The 26,551-nt window shown below is 45.2% G+C and overlaps 1 protein-coding gene across 5 annotated transcripts in view; it reads left to right on the top strand.

Moving 5' to 3' along the window:
• MAP3K7 (mitogen-activated protein kinase kinase kinase 7) overlaps positions 1 to 26,551 on the top strand; it is a 323,646-nt gene that overhangs the window by 76,543 nt on the left and 220,552 nt on the right. For all 5 annotated transcript variants that reach the window (XM_078648255.1, XM_078648256.1, XM_078648254.1 and 2 more), the window contains exons 5-6: positions 7,506 to 7,644; positions 13,065 to 13,189. In XM_078648255.1, the coding sequence (XP_078504381.1) occupies positions 7,506 to 7,644; positions 13,065 to 13,189 (264 nt within the window). The remainder of the gene's footprint in view (positions 1 to 7,505; positions 7,645 to 13,064; positions 13,190 to 26,551) is intronic.

The raw sequence follows: 26,551 nt of genomic DNA on the forward strand, positions 1-26,551 counted from the left end.
CAGGGTGCATTAAGTAAGTATAAGGTGGGACATGATCTGATGTGTGTAGCATGTTCTAATAGTGAATTACAGCCATTTTCGTTTTTCACTATTGAAGGCTACCTGTTCTCATAGGCCAGAATGGGCAGTTGGATTATTACATTCTTATAATCCTAACTGACTCCGGGAATATGGTAGAAATTCGAATTTAGTATGCCTGAACTCAGAATAATAAAATACATATTTTAGTAAAGTTGGTTTTAATATTCTGTGTTTGAAAATACCACTTTTAGAAAGCAGGTATTTTCTTGCCTAACTATCCAGGGCTGCCTCTGCTAGGTTGTGTATTCCTTTTCTGGGTTTTTGAGTGACAGGGCTGGGGGATTCCAGGAGACAGGCTGGGGCAGCCCAGTGGTGAATAGAGAGATCTGCATCTAGATGGGAGGGAGGAGTTGCACCTGGGACCTGAATAGGGCTGGGCCTTCCTCTACAATGCTGGCTCCACCTCCTGTGGGGCGGCTGATGTCTCTGCCTTGCATAGTGAAAGGAAGAAGAGAGTCATGTAAACAAAGTGCTCAGGAACTGGTTTGGACTAGGCAGAGGCCTCTCTGCCTTCAGAGAACAAAGGATTTTGGAGTATAAATATTGGGACCCTGATCCCAAGAAGTTAGATCACTTCTGGACAAGAAACCTTTCTGCCAAGGAGAAGAACCAAGGAAGCTGCAGGAGTTGTACTGCCCCTCTGCCAGTGTGCTGTTTGCTGGGTTGGCCTGCAGTGGTTGCTTCATTGCCAAGGGAAAGGAGAAGGAACTTTGGAAGGACTTTCATCTACTGAATATTCTCCAAGAGCTTCAACTGTGCTTGCCTCCTGCTGAAGTCTCAGGGGCAAAAGACTCACCTCCAGCTCCCCACTGAATTTCCTTGCTGGGAATTCTGACTCCAGACACTTGCGTGCCACTGGGAGCTGGAAGCGCGACGCATCGAGAAGTAGCGTGTCGCCGCCGCAGCTGAAATCTTCGCATCGCTGTAGAAGCGAGCCTTCGCCGCATCTCCCTGGAAGCGTGTGTTCACCGAAGCTGCCTGCTAACGCATCACCGGAGAAGAGTGACGCCATCATGAGAGTCGCCATCGCATCACCGGAGAAGCGTGTCGCAGGGCCTGTCGCGGGTCCAAAGTACAGCGTCGTCGCAAGGCTGCCAGGGTGTCATCGCATCGCCGCATTAAGGGCGCCATCTTCTCACATCGCAACCGGATAATCGCATCGCATCAAGGCGCCATCTTGCGCACCGCAGCAGGCCCGCAGGCCGAGAATCTACGCATCACCTCCGCACCAGTAAGGATCACGATGCATCCTCTACTCTGCGCAAGCATTGAGGCACGATGCATCATCTCCCCTGGATCACGGAACCGATGCATCTCCCCTTTTACAAGCCTTTTGTTTACTTTGCGTTACGCAATCAGGTACTTTGTTGAGAACTTTGTCGCATTTACCATCAACTTGAACTAAGCAACTTGATCATATTTTAAGTAATCTTAAGTGTAGTATTGTGGATTTTTGTCGTTTGTGGTCTTGTGTTAAGTCTATATAAAGAATACTTATTTTTATAAAACCTGTGTCGTGTCAATCTGTAGTGTTTTCACTGTATTACTGTGTATATCCACAAACGCTTAACACACTGCCTCTGAGATAGGCCTGTCTGCTCGTGCCAACCTACCAAGGGGGTGAGCAGGGGTTATTAAGGAGTGTAATCCCTTATCCTGACTTAGAAGTAAGGGTCCCTATTTGGACAAAGGTGAATACCATTGCTAGCTAGAGACCCCCAGACCGAACATCAAAGCACACCCATAGTAGGTCTGCTGGTTCTGAAAACTTGTTTGATTAATTATCTTCTACTTTCAGGTTTGTTTAGTTTTACCATCCTTTGTATTGCAGCTATGTTTTGATAGGGATATGCTTGCTATTCAATTCTACTATTTGATTATCAATGAAGCTCCTACTGTGAAGAAAAAAGTTACTAATAATCCTAGTGCTGTATTGTAGGAGGCTTCATTGTAGTCTTGAACACCCCTCCCTGCTCCTAGGCTTTACTCTTTGAAGATTACAAATTCCCACAATGTGGCGTCGAATAGGTCCCTCAATGAATTAAGCCTTTTTAGGTCGAGTCGAGAGGCAGCATGCGTGTGCTGCTCTGCGAGGCATGCTATATTCCCTCGGTCTCGGGGCCCATCGAGCACGCTGCAAATGATTGTTTGCAAAATCTGGCCTCTAAAGAGAGTTTCACATGGGCTGGACTTCTTTTCCACCCCTCCCCACTCCATTTCTGAGGAGTTTTACAATTCTCTGTTCTCCTTCCCACCCCTTCACTCCAGGGAGGGATATTTCCACTCCACCACAATACACCATCCTGCCTTGGGGTATCTGCTATTATCTGCTGGGCCCTCAAGTAAGAGAGAACACTCGTGCACCGGTCAGCACGCAGCTGTGCCTGGGCATGTATGGCTAGAAAGAGGCTCTCCTGCATTCTGCTCTCCAGCTCATACCTTCGAGTACACAATATATTTTGATGTCCATGGGCGGACTCAGGCTGTGGGAATCCCCACATTCGCCTTCCGCGCCACTGTTGTCTAACGCATCTCACGCTATAGACACAGAAGCCAACGAGGAAGTGGCCCTGGGCAAGATCATGCATGTAGCACCTACAGATGACCACAGGCTGGAAACAGGGAGGGACCTGGCATCATTGGTGTGAGTCTCCCTTCCATTTTGACGGATTGCCTCCTCGGTTTTGATATGTTTTTGCTGTTTTTTTGCTTTGGGCACTGTGCCACTGCTCATCAGTGCCACAGTGCAAGTGCTCCCTATGTTAAATTGATGTACTAATTGGTTATTCCATGACTGGGTTATTTGATTTATCTGTCAGCCCCTAGTACAGTGCACCATGTGTGCACCCAGGGCTTGTAATTCAAATGCTGCTGGTGGGCTTGCAGCACTGGTTGTGCCACCCGCAGAAGCAGCTTGTAAAGTGTGTCTCAGGCATGCCGTTGCAAGACCTGTGTGCAGTCTAGCACTGCCATGTCGACTTGGCCAAGTGCACCCACTTGCCAGTCCCTAAACTTTCCCTTTGCTTCATGTTAGACACCTCTATGGTAGGCCCAAGGGCAGGGTGCATTGTAAGTATAAGGTGGGACATGATCTGATGTGTGTAGCATGTTCTAATAGTGAATTACAGCCATTTTCGTTTTTCACTATTGAAGGCTACCTGTTCTCATAGGCCAGAATGGGCAGTTAGATTATTACATTCTTATAATCCTAACTGACTCCGGGAACATGGTAGAAATTCGAATTTAGTATGCCTGAACTCAGAATAATAAAATACATCTTTTAGTAAAGTTGGTTTTAATATTCTGTGTTTGAAAATACCACTTTTAGAAAGCAGGTATTTTCTTGCCTAACTATCCAGGGCTGCCTCTGCTAGGTTGTGTATTCCTTTTCTAGGTTTTTGAGTGACAGGGCTGGGGGATTCCAGGAGACAGGGGCGACCTCTCAGCCGGGTCGCCCCTTCGCATTCTGGTACATGCAGTTCATAAGATTCAGGACAAAGTTCGTAAGTATTACACCAAGGTTGGTGCAAGCAGGTGCTTAGTATGAGGTGTCTCTAGACACGAGACATGGCTCGTGTTTCTGGATAGTATCCTTCATCAGTAGAGATCAGTTTAGGGTGGCTAAGAGGCTGCCAAACAATCCAGGCTTCGTTGCCTCTCGGGCGCGGAGGTGCTTCGCCTATAGCTCGTCAGCTATGGAGGCTCACGGGAGCCCTAAACAGGAAATGGGGATGGAGCACACTCCTGACCTCTCAGCCAGGTCGCCCCTTAGCATTCTGGTACATGCAGTTCATAAGATTCAGGACAAAGTTCGTAAGTATTACACCAAGGTTGGTGCAAGCAGGTGCTTAGTATAAGGTGTCTCTAGACACGAGACATGGCTCGTGTTTCTGGATAGTATCCTTCATCAGTAGAGATCAGTTTGGGGTGGCTAAGAGGCTGCCAAACAATCCAGGCTTCGTTGCCTCTCGGGCGCGTAGGTACTTCGCCTATAGCTCGTCAGCCATGGAGGCTCACAGGAGCCCTAAACAGGAAACGGGGAGAGAGCACACTCCTGACCTCTCAGCCGGGTCGCCCCTTCGCATTCTGGTACATGCAGTTAATAAGATTCAGGACAAAGTTCGTTAGTATTACACCAAGGTTGGTGCAAGCAGGTGCTTAGTATAAGGTGTCTCTAGACACGAGACATGGCTCGTGTTTCTGGATAGTATCCTTCATCAGTAGAGATCAGTTTGGGGGGGGCTAAGAACAATCCAGGCTTCGTTGCCTCTCGGACGCGGAGGTGCTTCGCCTATAGCTCGTCAGCTATGGAGGCTCACGGGAGCCCGAAACAGGGAGGAAGCACACTCCTGACCTCTCAGCCAGGTCATCCCTTCGCATTCTGGTACATGCAGTTCATAAGATTCAGGAGTGTGCTTCCTCCCTGTTTCCATATGACCACAGGCTGCCAGGCACAGAACAGGTCCCAGACCTCCCCTGCAGCTCTATGAGCAAAGCCTTCAGTATGATCCCCAAGAAGAAGCTGAGGAGTGGTGGTGCTCTCTTTATCCCATTCAATATTGATATTTCTCACCTGTTTAGCATCCGTTATTATTTAAAATCTTTTTCTGTCACCAAGCATCCTTCTTGGGGGTTATCAACTGTTGGATGGGTGTATGCATACCAGGATGATGTATACGGTCTGGTAATGAATATTCAAGAAGGCCCTGTAACCCAGAGCTGCCCTCAAATCCCTTCACACAGAGTGTGTAATAATGGCTATCAGCTCTAGATCAGGGATCTTGTACCAGCGTCGAGACTCTGTTGAACGGTTTGACTTGCAGGGAAACTCGAGGAAGCATCCCATTAGGAAAATGGTACATAACGAACCAATTAATGAGTGTAAGATTGTTTGTTCTATTTAAGCCGCAGTTATTATAGCTTAATGTGGTAGAGTAAGCTGCCACTGACCTGGATAATGCACTGAACCACCATGAATACAACACAGGAGCCTTAACCTGCAAAAACAGACAACTGAAACCCAAGGTGGGTGATGGCATCTGCCCTGGTGTGATCGAACTGTTCCGGCTGATATGTTTTTCTCAGAGGGAACATCTGCACCTATAGGTCTAGTGTGTTCGGACTGGGGAATTCACCATGAAGCATGGGTAGTGTCTGGCTTCAGTAGGAAATCTGAGGTGAAAAATGCCACCCAACCTTGTCGTTTGTTGAAGTTAGCATGTTTCTTTAAAAAAAGCGCAGTATGTCAATCTCTGGAGGAACAGCTGGATGCTGATGTTTTTGACAAGATACATTGAACTGTACAGCAGCTGTTATTTCCCAAAAGACCCCAATATATCCAAGTAAAAAGCAATATGTTTCCAATTTGCGCTACACGCAGGTCATTGGTTGCTTGGTCTCACAAGTGTGCATTGCAGGACCTTAACAATCAGAAATTTATGCTAAAGCAATATGTTAAAACAGACACAACACACATGGGTGCTGGTAATGTGAAAGGGTGGTTATTAAAAATATTATAAACTACACAAGGAAAGCGCAGTACTTTGCTACATCCAAACTTTGTTTACATTGCTCTTAGCACCATCTCAGTCCCTCAGCCTTCTAAAGTTGATATATTTAAAACCCCACACATTTTATTAAAACATTAGGGTGTCTGTATCGGTTTAATTCACACTAACAAGATCTTGAATCGTTGGGTACATCAAAAGCTCTCTTCTCTACTTAGACATATCTGTCCGCTTAGGTGACATAGCTTAAAAACATTCCAAAGTCAGTTGCTCTGGCTAAACACCTATAAGGTCCTACAAGCGATACCTATTAGCTATGCCAGTGCTTGTTATCTACTGCAAGTACAAGGCATAAAAGGGTAGGAATGTTGCTCATTAAAGGAGCAGTTGATTTTCAGCTTCTCTCTGGATGCAGTTTATCTCTCTGATTTTTCATTCTTTCCTGCTTCCTTTTTTCCTTTTTCCTGGGCTGAATGGTTGGAGATTATTCTGCAGTATGATGTTGTTTTATTTATTGTTTTACTCTAAATGGATTAGAAAACATGTAAACAATAAATTCAGAAATGTAGAATTTGTTAAACTACTCTGTGTGTTAAAACATAATGCAAGAGTTCCACCTTTTAGAGTTATGGCTTATGTGTCATAAACGTTTTGTAGGATCCCCATATGTGTGTGGGAATATATCCTACTTTTTATGACTTTAATGAACATTGCTAAAGTGCAAAATAAGAATATCCAATAGGGACATTTTCCTTTTCTCATAGACCAATTTCTTCATCTGGGCCATAAGCTGTTGATCACATCAGCCTATTGTGCTACAAACATGTGCTGTGAGGAAGGGAGTTGGGGTAGTTCTTGACCAGTCCGTGAGAAAGGAAAGGAGTATCCAATGGCCTTGATCAGCCACAGATGATTCCCTTTTCAGTAGAACTGGGCTACTATTAAAAAGAGTACTTTTCATGGGATTTTAATAGTTGCCTTACAGTGCTCCAGGTCTTATTCGTTTACACAGACTGGCTATTGTATAAAAAAAAAACTAGGTATGACATAGTAATACCACATCTGTATATCATATCACAACTTCTTTAGCCACAAAGGTATTTTTATTTATTGCCTGTAGAAACGCATTCCTTCACACCCACAATCTCTAAATATATTCTGTGGTGCCGTATTATACTTTTAAATGTTGTTAGATTTCCCAGAGTCTTACATCGACCCTGCTAGATCTATCCTTACAGTTAAAAAGAAAAGAAATTGGCTCAGCCAACTACGGTATACATCCTTTTAAATAAAATATCATCTTCTTTAGCTGAAGAGTTGCATAAATAATGGATCTAAGTCGCACTCATTTATCCTGCCAGTGGTTATCTGGTAAATCTGGCATGGATGTGGACAATTTGCTGCATTTGTTTAACTTGAGTTCAATAAAGTTTGTGTCAGAGGTGATAAACATTTTGTTAAAAATCTAAATTTGTTTTTTGGCCAGTTTTTATTTATCCGCCCATTAATGAGAGCAAAATGTGCTTGCTTACAAATACAAGAGAAGCCTTCACTTAGTGTCCCCATAATATATACGGCATCCGCTTATTCTTCTGTCCATTTTCTGCCTCTGGTATAAATCTTAAACCCTCTAAATCCCCTTATAGTTTGCTAAACCATATTAAAGACGAGCTAAACTGTAAAGAATAATCAGTATTTCACTCAATGAAATGTTTTATAAAGTAAAAAAGCGAGCTTAGAAGCTTTTTTAGTGTTAATATCAACCTTAGTGAACACTGATTTTCTTTACGGCCTGACTCTGCATGACCTGGATTGTATGCTGCTTAACTGATTCTTTAGGCAAAGGATGGAGATAATACACTATTTTTGTTTTATGTTCTAAGTGTATTTGTTTTAGCTTGTATCTTTGTTTTGCAGTCCTGCATGGCGCTGAGCCATTGCCACAGTACAATGCTGCCCATGCAATGAGCTGGTGTTTACAATGCTCACAAGGAGTGCAGTATCTTCACAGCATGAAACCAAAGGCTTTAATCCACAGGGACCTCAAGCCACCTAAGTAGGTATTAATTTGCTTTATGTGAATGCTACATACAGGCATAAACGTGTATGTGTGATTTGTATAAATGTGCTGCCACTACAACTGTTTACCCAAATTACATAAAAATCAGCCCAAACTCCCCAAAACCATTGGCCATATCCTGACCTGATGGCCTGAACATTTTATGCACCACAAAACATATGCATTTGTCCCGAATTTGTATTTATGCATACATAATGATCGCTACTTAAGGACTAGTAAGGAAGCATTTTTCCAGAGTATTAACTTTCTATGAGAGCACAATATCATTCTTTGATCCCTACATATTCCCTACTGGGTTAGTACCACTCCTAGTTTCAGTATCCTGTGCAAACCTACCAGGCAGTTACCACTTCCCCTCAGTTTCTTCATCATGCTCACGTAAGTAAGCAAGAAAGCCCTTCTTAGCATTCGAGTTTGATATCTCTCACCCTCTCCCCTGCCCTCACTGTCACCCCTCTAGTAGCAGTGTAACCTCTGTTTATACTCACTGAATCAGAAGTGTTAAGCAAGTGCTTCATTTAGATTTAATTGATCGTGATTTGAAATCGGCACCTCCATCTTAAGTTACTGATGCGTAGCTAAGTTTTTTGGATCTTGACTTTTCCACAGTAGAGGATAATCCGTATTGGTAGCACTGGAAGAGAGAAGCACAGACATGCACTTCATGAGTTTTCAACTCTATTGCCCATTACTCCAGTATTGGAGCTTTCATAGATTCACATACCTGAATCATTACCCCGTCGTCGAGACGGGAGTCTCCGGTATATAAAAAGCAAGGCTTAGCAGTATAGCTAACTGAAAAAGGCCTAGGCCGTTTCTCTTTTGTAACCCATAACCTTTGTTATGTAAAAAAGGACCAAACTTTTCCATTAGCCAATCAGAGCTCCTCACCCTCTAGAACCCTCCCGAGAGAACCTTTTGCCCCTCAGATTTTCTACCAGCACGTTGTGCATGGGAGTCTCCTTTGAGTTCTGCTCAAACTCTGGATTTCCAACTTTGTACGGCGACCACAGAGGTACAGAAGCTACCATTAATTGTGATAGTGTCGACGGCGTCAGCGTCGACTGGAGCGTCGACGCCAGTAACATCGACACCGATAACATCGACGACGACAGTGATGACGACGACCATGTCGATGATGGGATAGTCGTCGACGGTGATGTTAACGGGGTCGTCGACGATGACTGTGTCGTCGGCGAGGAATGGTTCCAGTGCAGTGTCGACGACGACAACAACACCGTCGACGGTAGTGTCGACGGCGATCTCATCGACGGGCTCGTCAACGAGAAAAACTCCAGAAAAAGATCACACCAGCTGTGACTTCCCCGAGTAGGATTACTCCTCTGGTTCCATCGCACCTTTTGGAGGAGAAAAAGTCGGATGAGGAGGGGGATGACGGACCCTTTGGGTACGCCAGTAGCCCATCGCAACTCCATGTAAAATGTCAGGAGGATGATGATGAAGAGGGTTATGAAGAATATCACAGCCTCACAGCATCGTTACCAGCAAGGACCTCAGGAGGAGATGGTCGCTATGCCATCCTCAATGATGATGGACTTGCAGTTCATGTTGCAAGATTATAAGAGGAGGTTTCCTCCGTCAGTAGTCCCTCAGGAAGTTCCTCTTTCACATCCCCGTTCTATTCCGGCTACTCTAGTCCGCAGCAGAAAATCGCTGCTGGACACTACTCCACAGACGCCTCAGGTCCAACAGCACCAGGATCCTGTTACAATGATGACAAGGACCATGAGGAGGGGGAGCTAACGGAACCCCACAGAGAATGGGATGACTATCTAATCCCATCTCCACCATCACCTACTCAAGGGCCTGGCGGATTCTCCACCAGTGGATATCGGTGGATTCCACAACTTCATGGAAAGGGCTGCAAAAAGATTTCCGCTGCCTATGAAGACAACTCAGGCAGAATGTGTTCTTTATGACTTTAAAGAGCCCTATCAAAAATCAGTCAGACCCATACCAATCATCGACCATGTATGGAAAGAAGGTTTACAAGTGATTACAACCCCAGCGACGGTTACACCTGTCCTCGCTAGGTTGGACAAGAAGTATAAGGCGCCTTCGGACGCTCCCGCGTGTATGCTGGGCCAAAACCGGACTCTGTAATTTTGCAGGCAGCGCAGCAAAAATCGAAGAACCTGTCAGCAACTATTTCTGCACCTCCGGACAGGGAGGAACGGCGTTTGGACAATGCTGGTAAAGATTCTCCTCAATGTCAGCTCTCCTAGTCCGAGCAGCTAAGGCCCTTGCCGTCCTGGGCAGATATGACAGGCAGATGTGGTGCGATATAGCACCATATGTTAACCTCCTTCCGGAAGACAGTAAACAGGAGGTGAAGAAGATTCTGCAGGAAGGTGAGTACTTCAGCTGAAGTCATCGAGTGTGCCATGGACATAGCTTCCACAGCCTTTCGTTCCCTAGGATGGGCAGCAGTTTTACGGCGCCAGGTTTGGCTGAGGGCCACTGCCTTTAGACCGGAGGTCCAAAATAAGATTCTAGATCGACCTTTTGATGGGGAGGATTTATTTGGATGTCTGGTAGATGAGACCCTGCATAGTATTAAAAAGGACACTGATACGGCAAAGGCCTTGGGTACGTTGCAGTATCGGAAGGTGCCCTTTCGAGGCACCCGTGGAAGAGGACAACCATCTTATAGAGGTGGATACCAACAAGGAAGATACACCTCCTATTCTTCCTTATCACCGCACTACCGGCAGCAATATGGCCAGAGGCAGTCTGGAAACGACTCTTAAGTCCGCTCCCAGAGGACGAGGAGGTCGTCCAGGTAAAGACAACAACAAAAGGCAATGACAGCCTTCAAACTCTGGATTTTTATCCTCCTACCCCGTCAAATGTTCCCCTGGGTGGAAGAGTAACTTATTACTTACGTCAGTGGCAGAGAATAACATCGGACAAATGGGTCCTCCACATAGTAAAATTCGGACATACTCTAGAATTTCTACACTTCCCTCCTCTCACGCCACCTACGTATCAAGAAGTCAAACACCTACCAACAAATGCGTCTGGAGATTCGGGCAATGATCCGAAAGGGAGCAATAGAACCGGTACCAAACTCCCAAAGAGGGAAAGGATTTTATTCCCGTTTCTTGTTGATCCGGAAGAATGCTCTCAAGTGGCGTCCGATCCTGGATCTACGGTCTCTAAATGCCTATCTCAAGAAAGTCATTCAGAATGGTGACCCTCCAAGATATTCTGCTACTCTTAAACCCAGGAGATCAGATGACCTCCCTAGATTTACAGGATGCATACTTCCATATCCCCATCCATCGTTCCCACAGAAAATACTTTCGATTTACAGTGGCCAAAAAACATTACCAGTTCAAAGTGCTGCCATTCGGCCTCAAATCTGCCCCGAGAATGTTTACAAACTGTCTGGCACCAGTGACAGCGTATCTCCGAAGACAAAAACACCAAATATTCCCATACTTAGACGGTTGATAAAGGCACCATCGCAGAAGGAGGCTCAAGCTTCAACTTTGGCTTGCATGGTTTTGTTTGCAGACCTGGGTCTGACTTTAAATGTAGAAAAATCGTCTCTTCAACCATCCAGAAGGATCATGTTTCCGGGTGCAATCTGAGCTACGTCTCAAAACAATGCCTTCCCATCCGTAGAAAGACAATTGGGACTCGTCTCTCTGGCCAAAGAGTTCAGGAGAAGAAAGTGTCTTTCAGTCCGAAAATACAATTCTCCTGAGTACAGAGAATTTCATAGATTTAAACATTCCGACAGAATGTAGAGAGATCCTAGCAAAGGCAAGGGCTGAAAGCACTAATAAGACATATAGGATGAAATGGAAAAAATTCTGCTTGTGGTGTCAGGAGAACAACTTACATCCTCTGCAAGCAGAGGCACATCAAATCATCCCATATTTACTAAGGCTGGCAAAGTTTGGATTGGCCCATGCTTCTATTAAAGTGCATTTGGCGGCGATTTCTAGATATAGGAGAAGTTCAACGGGTCCATCTCTGTGTTCGGAGAGAATTGTAAAGCAGTTCATGATGGGTTATTTAGAGTCTACCCACCTGTCAGGCCTGCACCTCCTCTGTGGCAACTGAATATTGTTTTATCACAATTGATGAAGCCACCATTTTAACCAATTCATAAAACTGATCTAAAATTCCTATCCTGGAAGGTGGCTCTATTAATAGCTCTGACATCAGCCAGGAGAGTGGGAGAAATACAGGCACTTGAAACGCAAGAACCTTTTCTGCAATTTAGAGAGGACAGGTCGGTGCTCAGAACAAATCTGAGATTTATTCCAAAGGTGCCAACGCATTTCCACTTGAATCAGCCATTGATCCTTAAAAGATTCTTTCCTCAGCCATCCACAACGGCAGAGAAAACTCTCCACACTCTGGATGTTCAGCATTGTCTGAAAATTTATTTACAAAGGACAAGAGCTTTGAGAAAATCAACACAATTGTTTGTGGCTTTTAGTGCCCCCAGGAAAGGATTCCCGTTGTCAAAACGGGGAATTGCACGATGGATCTCAAACGCCATTCAATTCTGTCATCAGGCGGCGGGAAAGCCGTTGACTGCACGTGTTCGTGCACATTCAACAAGAGTGGTATCAACCTCTACTGCTCTGTTTTCAGGCGTCTCTATTCAGGACATCTGCAGAGCGGCTACCTGGAGGAGTACGCATACCTTTACCAGACATTACTGCCTGGACGCCCACGCAAGAAGTGATGTAGCAGTGGGACAAGCTGTACTGAGGAACCTTTTCCAATAACAGTGAGCCTTCTTGTCATCCCTCCTTCCCTGGTTGGTAAGCTAAGCACATTTTATTATTGTACACTGTTTGTTATAACATTTATGAGCAATTGGTCTATGAACATTTTTTATACAGCTATTGCTACGAGAGAATGACATGTGTTACCTGTTTGGGAGAAGTAGGTGACAAGACAAAATGTGCTATGAGTTACTTCTCGCTATTCTTATTCAGGTATGTGAATCTATGAAAGCTCCAATACAGGAGTAAGAAAACAAGTTACTTACCTGTAACTGTAGATCTCCAGTATTGGAAGATTTCATAGATTCACATACGCCCACCCTCCTCCCCTGGGGAAATTATTCAGGTATGTGAATCTATGAAAGCTTCCAATACTGGAGAACTACAGTTACAGGTAAGTAACTTGTTTTCTTATCGTTCTACATTCAGTATGAAAATGTATCAATTGCTGCTGATTTGCCACAGACCTTGCTGATTCTGCACATTTTCTCCTTGCACTTTTTACAGTTTTATCTGCCTATCTAATCGACTTAACTTGAAAATCTTACATTTGTAATACCTTTATAGTATTGGTGGTTTTTGCATAACATTCTACACAACTCATCAGATGTATTTTTTTCACAGCTTGCTTTTGGTTGCTGGAGGGACAGTGCTGAAGATCTGTGATTTTGGTACAGCCTGTGATATCCAGACTCACATGACCAACAACAAAGGAAGTGCTGCCTGGATGGCCCCTGAAGTTTTTGAAGGTAATGGAAATAATATACAACTGTGTTAGAACTGGGGGTCTCTAGTTGGCAGAGGGTAGGTACCACTGTCCAAATAGGGACCCTTGCTTCTAGTCAGGGTAAGGAGGAAACATTCTTTAGATAACCTCTGCTCACCCTCTTGGTAGCTTACCACAAGCAGTCAGGCTTATCCAAAAGCAATGTGTAAAGTATTTGTACCAACACTCACAGTAACATAGTGAAAACACCACAAACTGACTCCACAACAGTTTAGAAAAATAAAGGTATTTAATCTAAACTACACAAGACCAAAACAGCAAAAATTCAACATACACAGTTCAAGAATATGGTTGTAAAAAGAGTACTTAAGGTTGCGACAAAATAATCCACAGTTGCGTGAAAAGTTCACAGTTGCGTCACGTTTTGCCAACAGTACCTTTTAAATGCGACAAAGTTCCAAAGCAGAAGCTGGTGCGGTGGAAAACAAGCAGGCGTGTTGCGACGAATCCGGTCTGTATGGGGAGGAAGGCGATGACTTGTATGGATTCCGGTGCGTAGGTTCCGTAGGAAGTTTGTTCTTGCAAAGGCATGATGCGATGATCTGTAGGGGCTGCGACTATCTCCGGTGCGACGATGCGCGATCCAGCGGCGATCTTCTCGCAGCTCCTCGATGCGATGGCTCTGCGACGATGTTCGCAGCGACGTGATGCGGTCCGCAAGCAAGTGGTGCGGCGATCTCACCCAGCGATGACAGGCTCTGCGACGATGCTCGCAGCGATGGTAATCTTCCCGCAAATGAAGGATGCAACGTCTCCGGCAACAGGCGCTGCGACGATCTCTGCCTTCGTAGCGGCGGGTAATTCCTCGCACTGTAGGGGATGCGCTCCGCAAGCGAGCGATGCAATAAGTTTTCTGTAGCAAAGTCTCTCAAATCTTGGTTTCCAGCTTCCCAGCACAGGTACAACTTCAAGAGGCACCACCACTGGCCCAAGCACTTTAGGAAGGATAGAGCTCTCTCAGCAGAGCTCAGGTAAGCTGGGGGTGAAGTCCTTTTGTTCCTGGGACTTCAAAACAGGGAGCCAGCTCACAACAGGCCCTTGGAGATTCCTTCAAGTAAGGGGACAAAGCAACAACAAAGTCCTTCCCCTCTCCTAGGCAGCAAAGCAACTGCAAGTCAGTCCAGCATCACACAGCAGGGCAGTTCTTCTTCTTCGGTCTTCTAGCTTTCTCCTTGGCAGAGGTTCCTTCTTGTTTCCAGGATGATCTAATTTTCTGTAGTCAGGGGTCCTGTATTTATACCCCTAAAAGTCTTTGTTTCCTTTGTGCAGGAGGGCTCTGGGCCCAGTCAGAACCAGTTCTGGGTATTCCTTGAGGACTTTGTTTTCCTGGCCTCTCCTTTCCTTTCAGAGAGAGGGGCAGGGTCGTCACCCGCCCAGCAGGAGGTGGAGCCAGCATTGTGGAAGGCAGGCACAGCCCTATTCAGGCCCAGGTGCTTCCCCCTCCCACTACTCTAGATGGAGCTATTCAGCCCAGGGATGGCCCACTCAGACTCTGGGAGCCACCCAGCCACTGCTACTCACACACCAGACAGTCAATTCACAAACAGGCCAAGGCACACAGGAAGGTCAGACAAGAGAACAGCAACTTTCTAAAAGTGCTGTTCTCAAACACAGGATTTAAAAACAACCTTTCCTAAAAGATGTGTTATTAAGTTCTGAGTTCAGGGATACCAGACTTTTATGTCCCATCTTGCTCCTATGGGAAGATATGCTGGTAGCCACTGCAGCCAGATCCCCCATGATAGCCTATGGGGCAAGATAGCCTTACAATAGTGAAAAACGAAAATGGCTGTAATTCACTACCAGAGCCTGTCACATGCACAAGTACATGCCCTACCTTTCACATACACTGCACCCTACCCAAGGGAGTACCTTGGGCCTTCCATAGGGGTGACCAATGTGTACAGAAAGGGAAGGGTTAGGCCTGGCCAGTGGGGACACTGACCTGAAGGACATGGCAGTTCACAGACTGCACACAGGCACTGCGGTGGCATGCCTGAGACACCATTTTAGGGCTACTCATGTGGGTGGCACAATCAGTGCTGCAGGCCCACTAGTAGCATTTGTTATCAGCAGCCCTGGCACACTCAGTGCACTTTACTAGGGACTTCTTGGTGGCACAAATATTCCAATCATGGATAACCAATCATAACAATTTACACAGGGAGCACTTGCACTTTGACACTGAACAGCAGTGGCGCACTGGCAAAGTGCCCAAAGCATCTAAACCAGCAAAAACGAAATCCAGCGCAGCATTAAAAATACAGGAGGTAGAAGCAAAAAGATGGGGGGAAACCACGCCAAAGATGTCAGGTCTAACAAACTGTAATTGCAATATTTAAATTCTTTTTACGCATTGGTCAATAGAAATGAAATTGTCAGGTTCTGATGTAAGCTTTGAAATGAGGATTAGATGCATTTGGGCCTCTGCCCTGTGAGTGTACTGGCATTGTAGAAAGTGTGATTATTACACTAGATAGTAGATGAATGACGAAGAGCTGTGTTATTTCTCTGGAGATTTCCAGGCCATTTAGTGCATGAATCCAGAGAATGTTGATGAGCATGGCAAGGGTTTTCACGTCTAGCTTTCAGATGATTTAGCTTTACTGCATTACAGTGTTGTTGATATTTCAATGTGTCACTGTTCGGTCTATAATCTGTACCTTACTGTTTCATTCTCCTTAAAAACTATGTTCGAGGAATGTGAGCTGTAGATCACATGCTTTGCATACTCCTGCCATCTATTTTTGGGTCCGGATGTTTGCACTTTGTTTTTCTTCGAAGAAATCTTTCCAGTCACAATATATTTGACTCCTCCTTTCAGTGATGGTGCTCATGGTCATCAACTCCATTGTTAGATTGTTTTTTTTCCGCCATCGGGTTCGGACGCATATTGCTGTGCTCCAGTTCGATACAGTTTCTCGAGTTTCCTTCGCCGCGCAATCCACTTACCCTCGGCGGTCTTATTATTCAATTGCGTTTCCTATTCTCAGCGTATCGTAGCATTCAGAAAAATCTCTTCTGATCGGAAACTTCGTGTAAGGCCGTTGGGCCAGCTCGCAGTCGATAGAACAGACTCCATTTAATTTCTTTCCTCTGTGCCACGTCAAGTACCCGCGCACCGACTCGCACGAAGTGTGCAACTTGTGTCTTTCTTGAAGCACAACTAACAAGACTGCGGCGCATGTATGTCCTTCCGATCCAAGAAGACGCTCCGTGACAGTCTGCCTGGACTTCACGAAATGCAGCATCAACATAGCATCTCCATCCCAGACCTCTTCGGAGAAGCTTCCGAACAAGACGCTGACAACGTGCAAGTAGCCGAAGAAGAAGACTAGCACATTTCCCTGTCTGAAGCAGAGTCAGACATGGACAAGGACATTTGCAGGGTCAGCGTACCATGAGTAGCAATACTCCCTTGCCCCAGACTCTACCTCGGCCTAAGAAAAAGGCTCCAGTCCCGCCTCTGCCTTCAGGCCAAAGTCGGCACCGAGAACAGGATTCCAACGCCGGCACCTAAACAGATATTAAAGCCTTCCGGCTCGAGCAGAGTCGGCCCCATTCGGGCACCGAGCCAAAACCATCGGCACTGAAACCAGAGCACGTTTTGGTGACAATCCCTCCGCCGTGGAAATCAAAAATGTCTTTGGTCCAAACACTTCCACGCCGAAAACACCGGCACTGAAAATATTAGCACCAAAACAAAAAAACACTCCGACCCCTTCAAAGACACGCCTTCAAACATGGACCCCAAATAAAAGGAACTGGTTATCAATCCCAAAACTGGACATATTCATGCAAAATTGCCATTCAAACGCGAACCAGAAACAGAGGACACTTACCATATCCCTCTTAAGAGGAAACATGTTGGGATTAACACCTTTCCTCCTCCTCCTCTATCACCTTCTTCCCCACCTACCCCAAATTTGTTAATAACACTTATTCACCACCACCAACTCAATTACCTGACAACCAGGGTGACGGGTATGGGGATGCGGTAGACATTAGTCCCCATCCTTGGAACGATTATAATACAGATCCACACACAGATAATGATCCAAATTTATACCCTACAAAACCCGCTCCACCTGATGATAATGTAGGGTACATAGAGTTAATAAATAGGGCTGCTGAATATCATGGAGTTCAGATTCATAAGTCACTTAAGGAGGATTTTCTCTTGGAAACATTGAGTTCTTCCCAGAGATCCACTCATTCACTGCCTATGCTTAAGGGTAGGCTTATATTCTCAAGAACAAGGGACCCCAGTATTCCGCCCAGGGGAAATCTATGTTATAAAAGGAACAATGGTACAATAGAGGCCACTAGGGTCCTGGGCTAGCCTAGGCTACTATTATTTAAATGAGCATTAGTCAGGAAAACCAGGAATAAGTCCACGGGGGTCTAGTTACGCAATATATGCAGGGACGCAAGGTTGAAATTACATCACGTTTATTAACCGCATAAATGGAGTATCACTTTTTTCTATTCAGGTGGTAGTTTTCGTGCTCACACAAGAGTATAGTAAAGGTGCGTGAAGTGAGGTGCGCTAGTGACATTTGAAATTACATTGCATTGACAACAATAAAAAAAACTCCAAAATAATTGAATGCAATGGAGGAGTTTTGGTTGTAAAAGGTCAACGGCGTTTCGATCTCATAAATGCAAGATCATCAGTAGTTCACCCAAAATATCACCAGAGCATCTACACTTCTTCCATCAGGAGCTATAGAGCCAGTCCCACTTTCTAATACCCAAAAAGGACTTCTCTCTCAGGCCTATGCTGGACCTCAGAGAAATAAATCCTGCCATTTATTCCGCTCACTTTCATATGGTGACACTTCAACAAGTGCTCCCACTACTACAGCAAGGTGACTTTCTGTCTACTCTAGACTTAAAGGACGCATACTTCCATATCCCAATACATCCCTCTCATCGCAAATATCTCAGGTTTGTGGTAGTGGGAAAACACTACCTGTTCAAAGTGCTTCCATTCGGAGTCAACACTGCTCCCAGAGTATTCACCAAGTGCCTGGCATGAGTCGCTGCGCACTGGCGAAGACAGCAGATTCATGTTTTCCCATACTTGTACGACTGGCTCGTCAAAGCCAGCTCTTACTCAAGGTTTCTTCAACACACTCAAATTACTGCACGATCCTGGATTTACTGTAACGTGTTGAAGTCACATCTCCAACCCTCCAGCACACAAACCTATTTGGGAGCCACTCTCTCTACTCAAAAAGTTCTAGCCTGTCCCTATGCAGCCAGAATTGGCAATATGAAGGCTCTAATTTCACAGCTTCATACCAACCTGTCATTACCATCTCAAGTGTATATGTGACTAATGAAAATAATGCCGTTTTGCATCATGGTAGTTCCCCATGCAAGACTTCAAATGCGTCCCCTTCAGGACTGCTTAGCCCCTCAGTGGAATCAGTCTCAGGGTCAATTGTCCGATCTTGTGTTTGTAGACGGCCACACCGATTGCTCTCTGCAGTGGTGGAATCCACAAAACTATCCAAAGGGTGGCCCTTTATCGACCCAGTTCCACAGACAGTGCTAACAGCGAATGCATTGCTCACTGGTTGGCGAGCTCATCTCCATACTCAAGGGTTGTGGAGTCAAAAGCAAAAACAACTTCACATAAATCATCTAGAGCTGCTAGCAGTATTTCTAGCACTCAAAGCCTTTGATGCAAAACTGTCCTGATACGCACTGACAACATGACAGCCATGTATTACACAACACGAGAGGTACCAAGAGTCTGTACACGGGAGCCTATAAAGTACTCACTCTGTGAAAAGACAAAACCAACAGGTCAATGTACAAATCATCCACGATTGACATATAATGGCAGGAGAAGAGAGAGGAAGGGAGAGGAACCTAAAGGGAAAGAAGAGCCCCCAGAGGTCCTGGAAAAAATCCCCATCAGCCCGCTCAATAGCGGAATATCGTCATCTGGGTAGAATGGGTGACAAAAGCAATGTCCATAATGCCCTTCCTTAGGAGACACCCAAGGCTAGCATAGTTCTGGACTATTGCGTTGACCCTCAACCAACAGAGACACGGACTGAAAAGGGTTAAATTGCAGTGCTCCAAAAAGATGTGAAAAAAGGAAAAGAAACAAGGTTCATAATCCAAGTGTTATAAAAATACCTACCTTGATGTCATAAAAAACTTTATTGAGTCTGACCATCAAGGTGGTATGGTTAAAAGCAGAGTGAAAATAGCATGCAAGGAATTGCTATTAATCATGAGTCTAATATGGTCGACATGTTTCAGCCTTAAAAAGGCTTTCTTCAGGACCTATGATGTACTACTGCAATAAAGAAAAAATTGTGAAGGAACTTACTGGGTGAAAGCCTCAATAAGTGAATCTGTACTCCAAAAGTAAGGAGTCACAAGTCTTCTCCTGTATATGAAACAATCAGAACACAAAACGACAAACATGATTCTTATTGTCAGCAAGAGGAAAATCTAGGTGTAAAGTACACTATAGACTCCTACATATTTCAACTCACCCAAATTGAAGGGAGGAAAGACCTCACCTCACCTGGCACTTGCTCACAGTGAAGGAGGCCACGCACTAGAAAGGAAAGAAGAAAATACAAAAGCATACGTATCATTTAATAAGTTTTTAGAAGATCAACACCAAAAATGGTACTAATAGGGAGTCCATGAATAGTGATATCACACCCTGACAAAGGAGCCTCCAAAGGGTAAGGCATGCCCTCCATCGGGGCCACACACTAAGTTTGTAAAGGCACACCAACCCATCAAGCCAGAAGACTATGCAGCACTGAATAAAGACTCCCAGAGTTGTTTCTATTCAAAAAATCCTCTGAAACAGGACACATCCATACGTGGTGTCCTGTATATAGGTAAATGCGCAGAGGGTGATAGCCAAATAGCCAGTCAGCGATAGTCAGTAATGGCGCCTAATGCCCCCAGAATATAAACAAGTGTTCAAAAGGTCTGCCAAACAAGTGTCCAAAAAGGTATTTCAAAAAGGACAGCATCCGCGACAGGCCCCAGGTGCTCACCTCTCCGTCGTTGCCTCGCTCAAAGCTGTGAGTCGAGGGGGAGGTGAGGACATCAGGTACACCGCACGGAAAAATAGTGAGGCTGCGGACCTGCGAGGGAACGAAGTCCTTTCCCTTGGCGTCCAATCAGAGGCGGAGACACCAAGACGGACTACGTTAGAATGCGCGTTAAGTCCCGAGTGGCTGCTCACTGACGAACAAGCCCCGCTATTGGTCCAATAGCGGGGCTTGTTCGTGCGGTGTACCTGATGACCTTTTTGGACACTTGTTTGGCAGACCTTTTGAACACTTGTTTATATTCTGGGGGCATTAGGCGCCATTACTGACTATCGCTGACTGGCTATTTGGCTATCACCCTCTGCGCATTTACCTATATACAGGACACCACGTATGGATGTGTCCTGTTTCAGAGGATTTTTTGAATAGAAACAACTCTGGGAGTCTTTATTCAGTGCTGCATAGTCTTCTGGCTTGATGGGTTGGTGTGCCTTTACAAACTTAGTGTGTGGCCCCGATGGAGGGCATGCCTTACCCTTTGGAGGCTCCTTTGTCAGGGTGTGATATCACTATTCATGGACTCCCTATTAGTACCATTTTTGGTGTTGATCTTCTAAAAACTTATTAAATGATACGTATGCTTTTGTATTTTCTTCTTTCCTTTCTAGTGCGTGGCCTCCTTCACTGTGAGCAAGTGCCAGGTGAGGTGAGGTCTTTCCTCCCTTCAATTTGGGTGAGTTGAAATATGTAGGAGTCTATAGTGTACTTTACACCTAGATTTTCCTCTTGCTGACAATAAGAATCATGTTTGTCGTTTTGTGTTCTGATTGTTTCATATACAGGAGAAGACTTGTGACTCCTTACTTTTGGAGTACAGATTCACTTATTGAGGCTTTCACCCAGTAAGTTCCTTCACAATTTTTTCTTTATTGCAGTAGTACATCATAGGTCCTGAAGAAAGCCTTTTTAAGGCTGAAACATGTCGACCATATTAGACTCATGATTAATAGCAATTCCTTGCATGCTATTTTCACTCTGCTTTTAACCATACCACCTTGATGGTCAGACTCAATAAAGTTTTTTATGACATCAAGGTAGGTATTTTTATAACACTTGGATTATGAACCTTGTTTCTTTTCCTTTTTTCACATCTTTTTGGAGCACTGCAATTTAACCCTTTTCAGTCCGTGTCTCTGTTGGTTGAGGGTCAACGCAATAGTCCAGAACTATGCTAGCCTTGGGTGTCTCCTAAGGAAGGGCATTATGGACATTGCTTTTGTCACCCATTCTACCCAGATGACGATATTCCGCTATTGAGCGGGCTGATGGGGATTTTTTCCAGGACCTCTGGGGCTCTTCTTTCCCTTTAGGTTCCTCTCCCTTCCTCTCTCTTCTCCTGCCATTATATGTCAATCGTGGATGATTTGTACATTGACCTGTTGGTTTTGTCTTTTCACAGAGTGAGTACTTTATAGGCTCCCGTGTACAGACTCTTGGTACCTCTCGTGTTGTGTATTACTTAGTTGGGGGACAAGGTACCGTTAAGTCTTTAAACACTTCTCCCCTCAGGCCCTCCCCTACCTAGTCTGGTTTGTTTTAGCCATGTATTACATACAGAAAGAAAGGGGGACACACTCCCTCCAGCTGTCACGCCTTGCACAAGCCATTTGGAGGTGGCCCATACATCACAGAATTTATCTCCTGGCAGAACATCTCCCAGGAGTGAACAATCAGATCGCTGATTTTCTCAGAAGGCAGAGACAACAGATTCATGGGAACTTCACCCTCAAGTTCTCCTCGCATTCTTTCGAATGTGGGGCTTTCCACCGATCGATCTGTTTGCAAAACACTTGAAAACGCAAAATGCCCAACCTTCGCCTTCAGGTATCCACACCCATTGTCCAAAGGCAGTGCACTGGTCAGGGATCTTTGCCTACGCTTTTCCACCTTGGTACACTACCCTGCTGGAGCTCTCAGTAGTTGCTCATCAAAAACTACATATCGCACCCAATCTCCACACGCAAGCCATGGAGAGAGAAGACATCCAGATCCCAAAGATCTCAACCAAGCGATCTGGTACCTGAAATCAGAGAGTTTGGCTACCTGAACCTTCCACCAGACTGTATGAATATCATTAAAGAGCCCAGAAGGCCTACAATAAGGGCTTGTTACACAGCTAAATGGAAGTGGTTTGTTATATATTGTTATAACAACCAACGATATCCATCCCCTAGATGCTTCCATTCAAAATATAATTTGTTACTTCCTACACTTGCAGCAGGCAGCATTAGCTTTCACATCCATACACTTACATCTCACTGCAATAGCTGCATACCTTCAAAACTGACAGCACCTGTCCCTTTTCAGAGTACCTGTTATCAAGGCTTTTATGGAAGGACTCAAGAGTTATTCCACCAAGACTTCCACCTACTTCAGTGTGAAATCTTAACATTGTCCTTACCAGACTAATGGGTCCACCCTTTGAGTCAGTGCACAAATGTGAAATGCAATTTCTCAATTGGAAAATTGCTTTCCTCATTGCTGTTACATCACTGAGGAGAGTGGGTGAGCTTCAAGCACTAACCATAGAGGAACCATTTTGTCAAATCCACCAAAATAAAGTGGTCCTTCGCACTAATCCCAAATTCTTACCCAAAGTTGTATCTGCCTTTCATATCAATTAATCTGTTGAGTTGCCTGTGTTCTTTCCTCAATCAGATTCAGTGGCAGAACAAGCTCCTCACATATTAGATGTTAAACGGGCATTAATTGTATTACATAGAAAGAACAAAACCTTTTCGTAAAACTAAACCGCTCTTTTTGGCTTTTGCTCCACCACACATGTTATGCAAAAGCAAAGAGGACTTTACCAATTCCCCCTAGAGCGCATTCCACCCACAAACATAGGGTCACTATTGCTTTCTTAGGAAACATCCCCATAGCTGACATCTGTAAAGCCGCAACATGGTCTACACTGCACACCTTCACCATGCACTATTGTGTAGATGTGTTGGCGAGACAACAAGCTAATATAGGCCAGGCAGTACCTAGAACACTTTCAGGCAACTGTGACAGCTACAGGTTAGCCACCGCTTTGGGAGAATACTGTTGTATAGTCTATGCTAAGCATGTGATCTACAGCTCACATGCCTCGAACGGAAAACGTTACATACCCAGTAAGCATCTGTTCTTTGCATGTAGAGCTGTAGATTCACATGTGCCCACCCGCCTCCCGGGGGAACCTATAAATGTGGCAGTTCTCTCTTACTTTATACACATACGCATGGACATCTCTATTCTACTCTTACTAACTCCATTCTCACCCTCTGCGGGAAAACAATCTAACAATGGAGTCGATGCCCATGCGCGCTATTGCCGAAAGGAGGAGTCACCTACCTTGTGACTGGACAGGCTCCTTCGAAGAAAGAGAGTGCTAACATCCAACACTAGATGGCAGGAGTATGCAAAGCATGTGAATCTACAGCTCTACATACCAAGAACAGATGTTTACTGGATAAGTTATATTTTCCTTCCTCCTTGTAATCTCGCAAGAGGGCTTGCATTGGTCTTTCGCTTTTGTAGAAGTTGGACCTACATACCTTTAAAGGACACATGAATAGACTGTGGCTAGTGCTATGACTGCATTAAATTAACTATCAAAATGCAGTTCTTATGCTGGTCAGTCTGTAGATCTGAATATTGCTGCAGGAACAACATTGAATGTCTCCTTACTCCAGATTGGAACTTTCATAGATTCACATGCTCGAATCCTTCCCCGTCGTCGAGATGGGAATCCCTCCACTTTTGAAAGGCAGGGAAGGATTCAAGCATGTGATTCTATGAAAGCTTCCAATACTGGAAAACTACAGTTACAGGTAAGTAACTAATTTCTTCCCCCATCAAGTTTGCTAATCGCATTCAAAACTTCTTGATACTTATGGCAAAGCTAGGAAAGAAAGATTGGGATATGAGAGAAGACACACAAGTTGTATTCCCACAGCTCACCTCGTCAAATGGAGGCACATCTGGGTGTTATGCAGTCTCTAACAAGTGACAGGTCTTTTACACTAAACAGAGCACAAGACTACTGCTGTTACTTTCTGCTCTTTTGTCAAATTTCAGTTGCATAATTTTTTTTTTAACCTGCATTTCACATGAATGATAATATTCTACAGAAATTTAACAAACACTGTGGCAACAGGTGTATTATTATAAACACTCAGCATATAAGAGGCACATTACCTTTATCTTTGTATAGCCGAGGGAGTTATTGTGAAACTGGTCCTCTACTAATGTTAAAGTACAAAACCTTGAGGCACCGAACAGAAGCAAAGGTTTACTCAGGATTTAAATATAACTCTGGAAAGGTCCAAGAGACAGTTGTTAAAGCACAACTTAGAAGTTGATGCAGAGTTCCAGCACATAGTTGCACAGGACGTTCAAGAATCAAACAGTAATTTCACCATCTAAACCAATAATGTAACTCTCTCTAGATAATCACTAATCTGAGTCCTTTAATGGTTATTTTCATGGTTTTACTATGAAATTGTCTTGCTGGTAGTTGGGTAACTTTTTTATTGTGTAAGTTTATTAACACCATTGACAACAGTAATATATTACTAAGCAACAAAGGAGTGACTCAACAATGAAATTAAAGAGTGAAACGCAAACCGAGGAAACCAGTGAGTGTCAAGTGAAGAAATATCAAAAATGATTTTTATAAAACCCTCACTCACCCGTCTATTGGGTGACATGCTTCATCATTGGGTTATTTTCACCGGGCAAGCCAAAATGCGTGCCTGGTGTGTAGTAGCACACCAGGCACGCATTTTGGCTTGCCCGGTGAAAATAACCCAATGATGAAGCATGTCACCCAATAGACGGGTGAGTGAGGGTTTTATAAAAATCATTTTTGATATTTCTTCACTTGACACTCACTGGTTTCCTCGGTTTGCGTTTCACTCTTTAATTTCATTGTTGTCACTCCTTTGTTGCTTAGTGATATTTAGATTGGGGTATAGGAGTGTCCTGTGAGCCCTATCTCTCTTGTTGTTCTTATATAACAGTAATATATTGTCATATGGAGAAGCAAAAGTTAAAAATATTGTTATTAAGAATCCTCTTAAATATGGCGGAGCTTAGCTGGACTGCGAGATGGCCACTCTTTATAGAGATTCTGCCAGCAGAACCCAAAGTCCTGCTATCTTCTGCCAAACAATGGGCTGCCCACCCACCCGACTGATCTCAGCAGTGACCTAAAACTGCGTTTCCCCCGCTGGAGCATCTTGGTGGCGTTTGTTGCCCCCGGCGGCCCACTGTGCCGGACGGAGTGCTACAGCCTGCTGTCATTGTTAAGCAGTCTGAGCCACGGAGCCCTGACCTCTGATCATTCCTGGGACGGAGACTGCATGCCCCATGCCGGACATGCCGGGCACTGAGCATTGCTGCTGCATGCCTTCCCTTGGCATGCTTTGCCTTCCGGGGAGACCTGCTTTGCTGCACCAGCTGGCTGACGCCAGGGGCTGCGAACGTGAGCTGCATGGTACAGCCCGGTGTCTGCCTGCTAGGTCGTGGGCCTGAGTTGGAAGGAGATCCATCTCTATTCTCAGAGCATCTGAACTAGCTGCCATCACTGGGGCTACTTACGCGAGAAAGGCCTGCATCGAGGCGGTGGGTGCTGCACCCTATCTGGCAGTGGGTGGCACGCGGCTGTATTTTGGGCCGTGTGCCCCCGGACAACCCGCTTGCTGCGAGTGGGTCCCCACGGGCCATTATCCACTTTCCTGTTGCGGCACTGTGTGGTCTATTTCTGGGCCCTCCAGTTTGGCCCCCTTAACACATTGGATGTGATGCGCCTGGCCCCGTCGGTGGTGCTGTGGGACCTTGCTGGCCACAGAGATTCCTTGCTGCTCGCCTCTGGCCTGTGCTGTTGCTTGCCGTCCATGAGCATTGCGGATCTGCCAGGGGTGAGGGCAGCTTACAGCCCATGACTAGGTGGGCGTGAGGTAGCAGAGCCCGAACGGTGACCCCGCTTTAGTGATGCAACGTGTTGAGTGCCTTTGCATGTTCCCTTAATATATCCTCGCACAAACTATGCCTAGTTCGACCAGTGCTGACCACCTAATTGCCTCTGCCCCCCCCCCCCCCCCTCTCCCACACTTATTCGGTCAACGAACGAGCCCCCTCTTCAACCAGTATCGAGGCGCACGTCTCTGGGGGGAATTGGGTCGGCTCATACTCATGAGGTGAACAAGCCTAGCGTGGGCCCCTCGCAGGATCCACTC

The sequence above is a fragment of the Lissotriton helveticus genome, chromosome 6 (genome assembly GCF_964261635.1).
Source record: "Lissotriton helveticus chromosome 6, aLisHel1.1, whole genome shotgun sequence".
NCBI classification, from domain to species: Eukaryota; Metazoa; Chordata; class Amphibia; order Caudata; family Salamandridae; genus Lissotriton; species Lissotriton helveticus.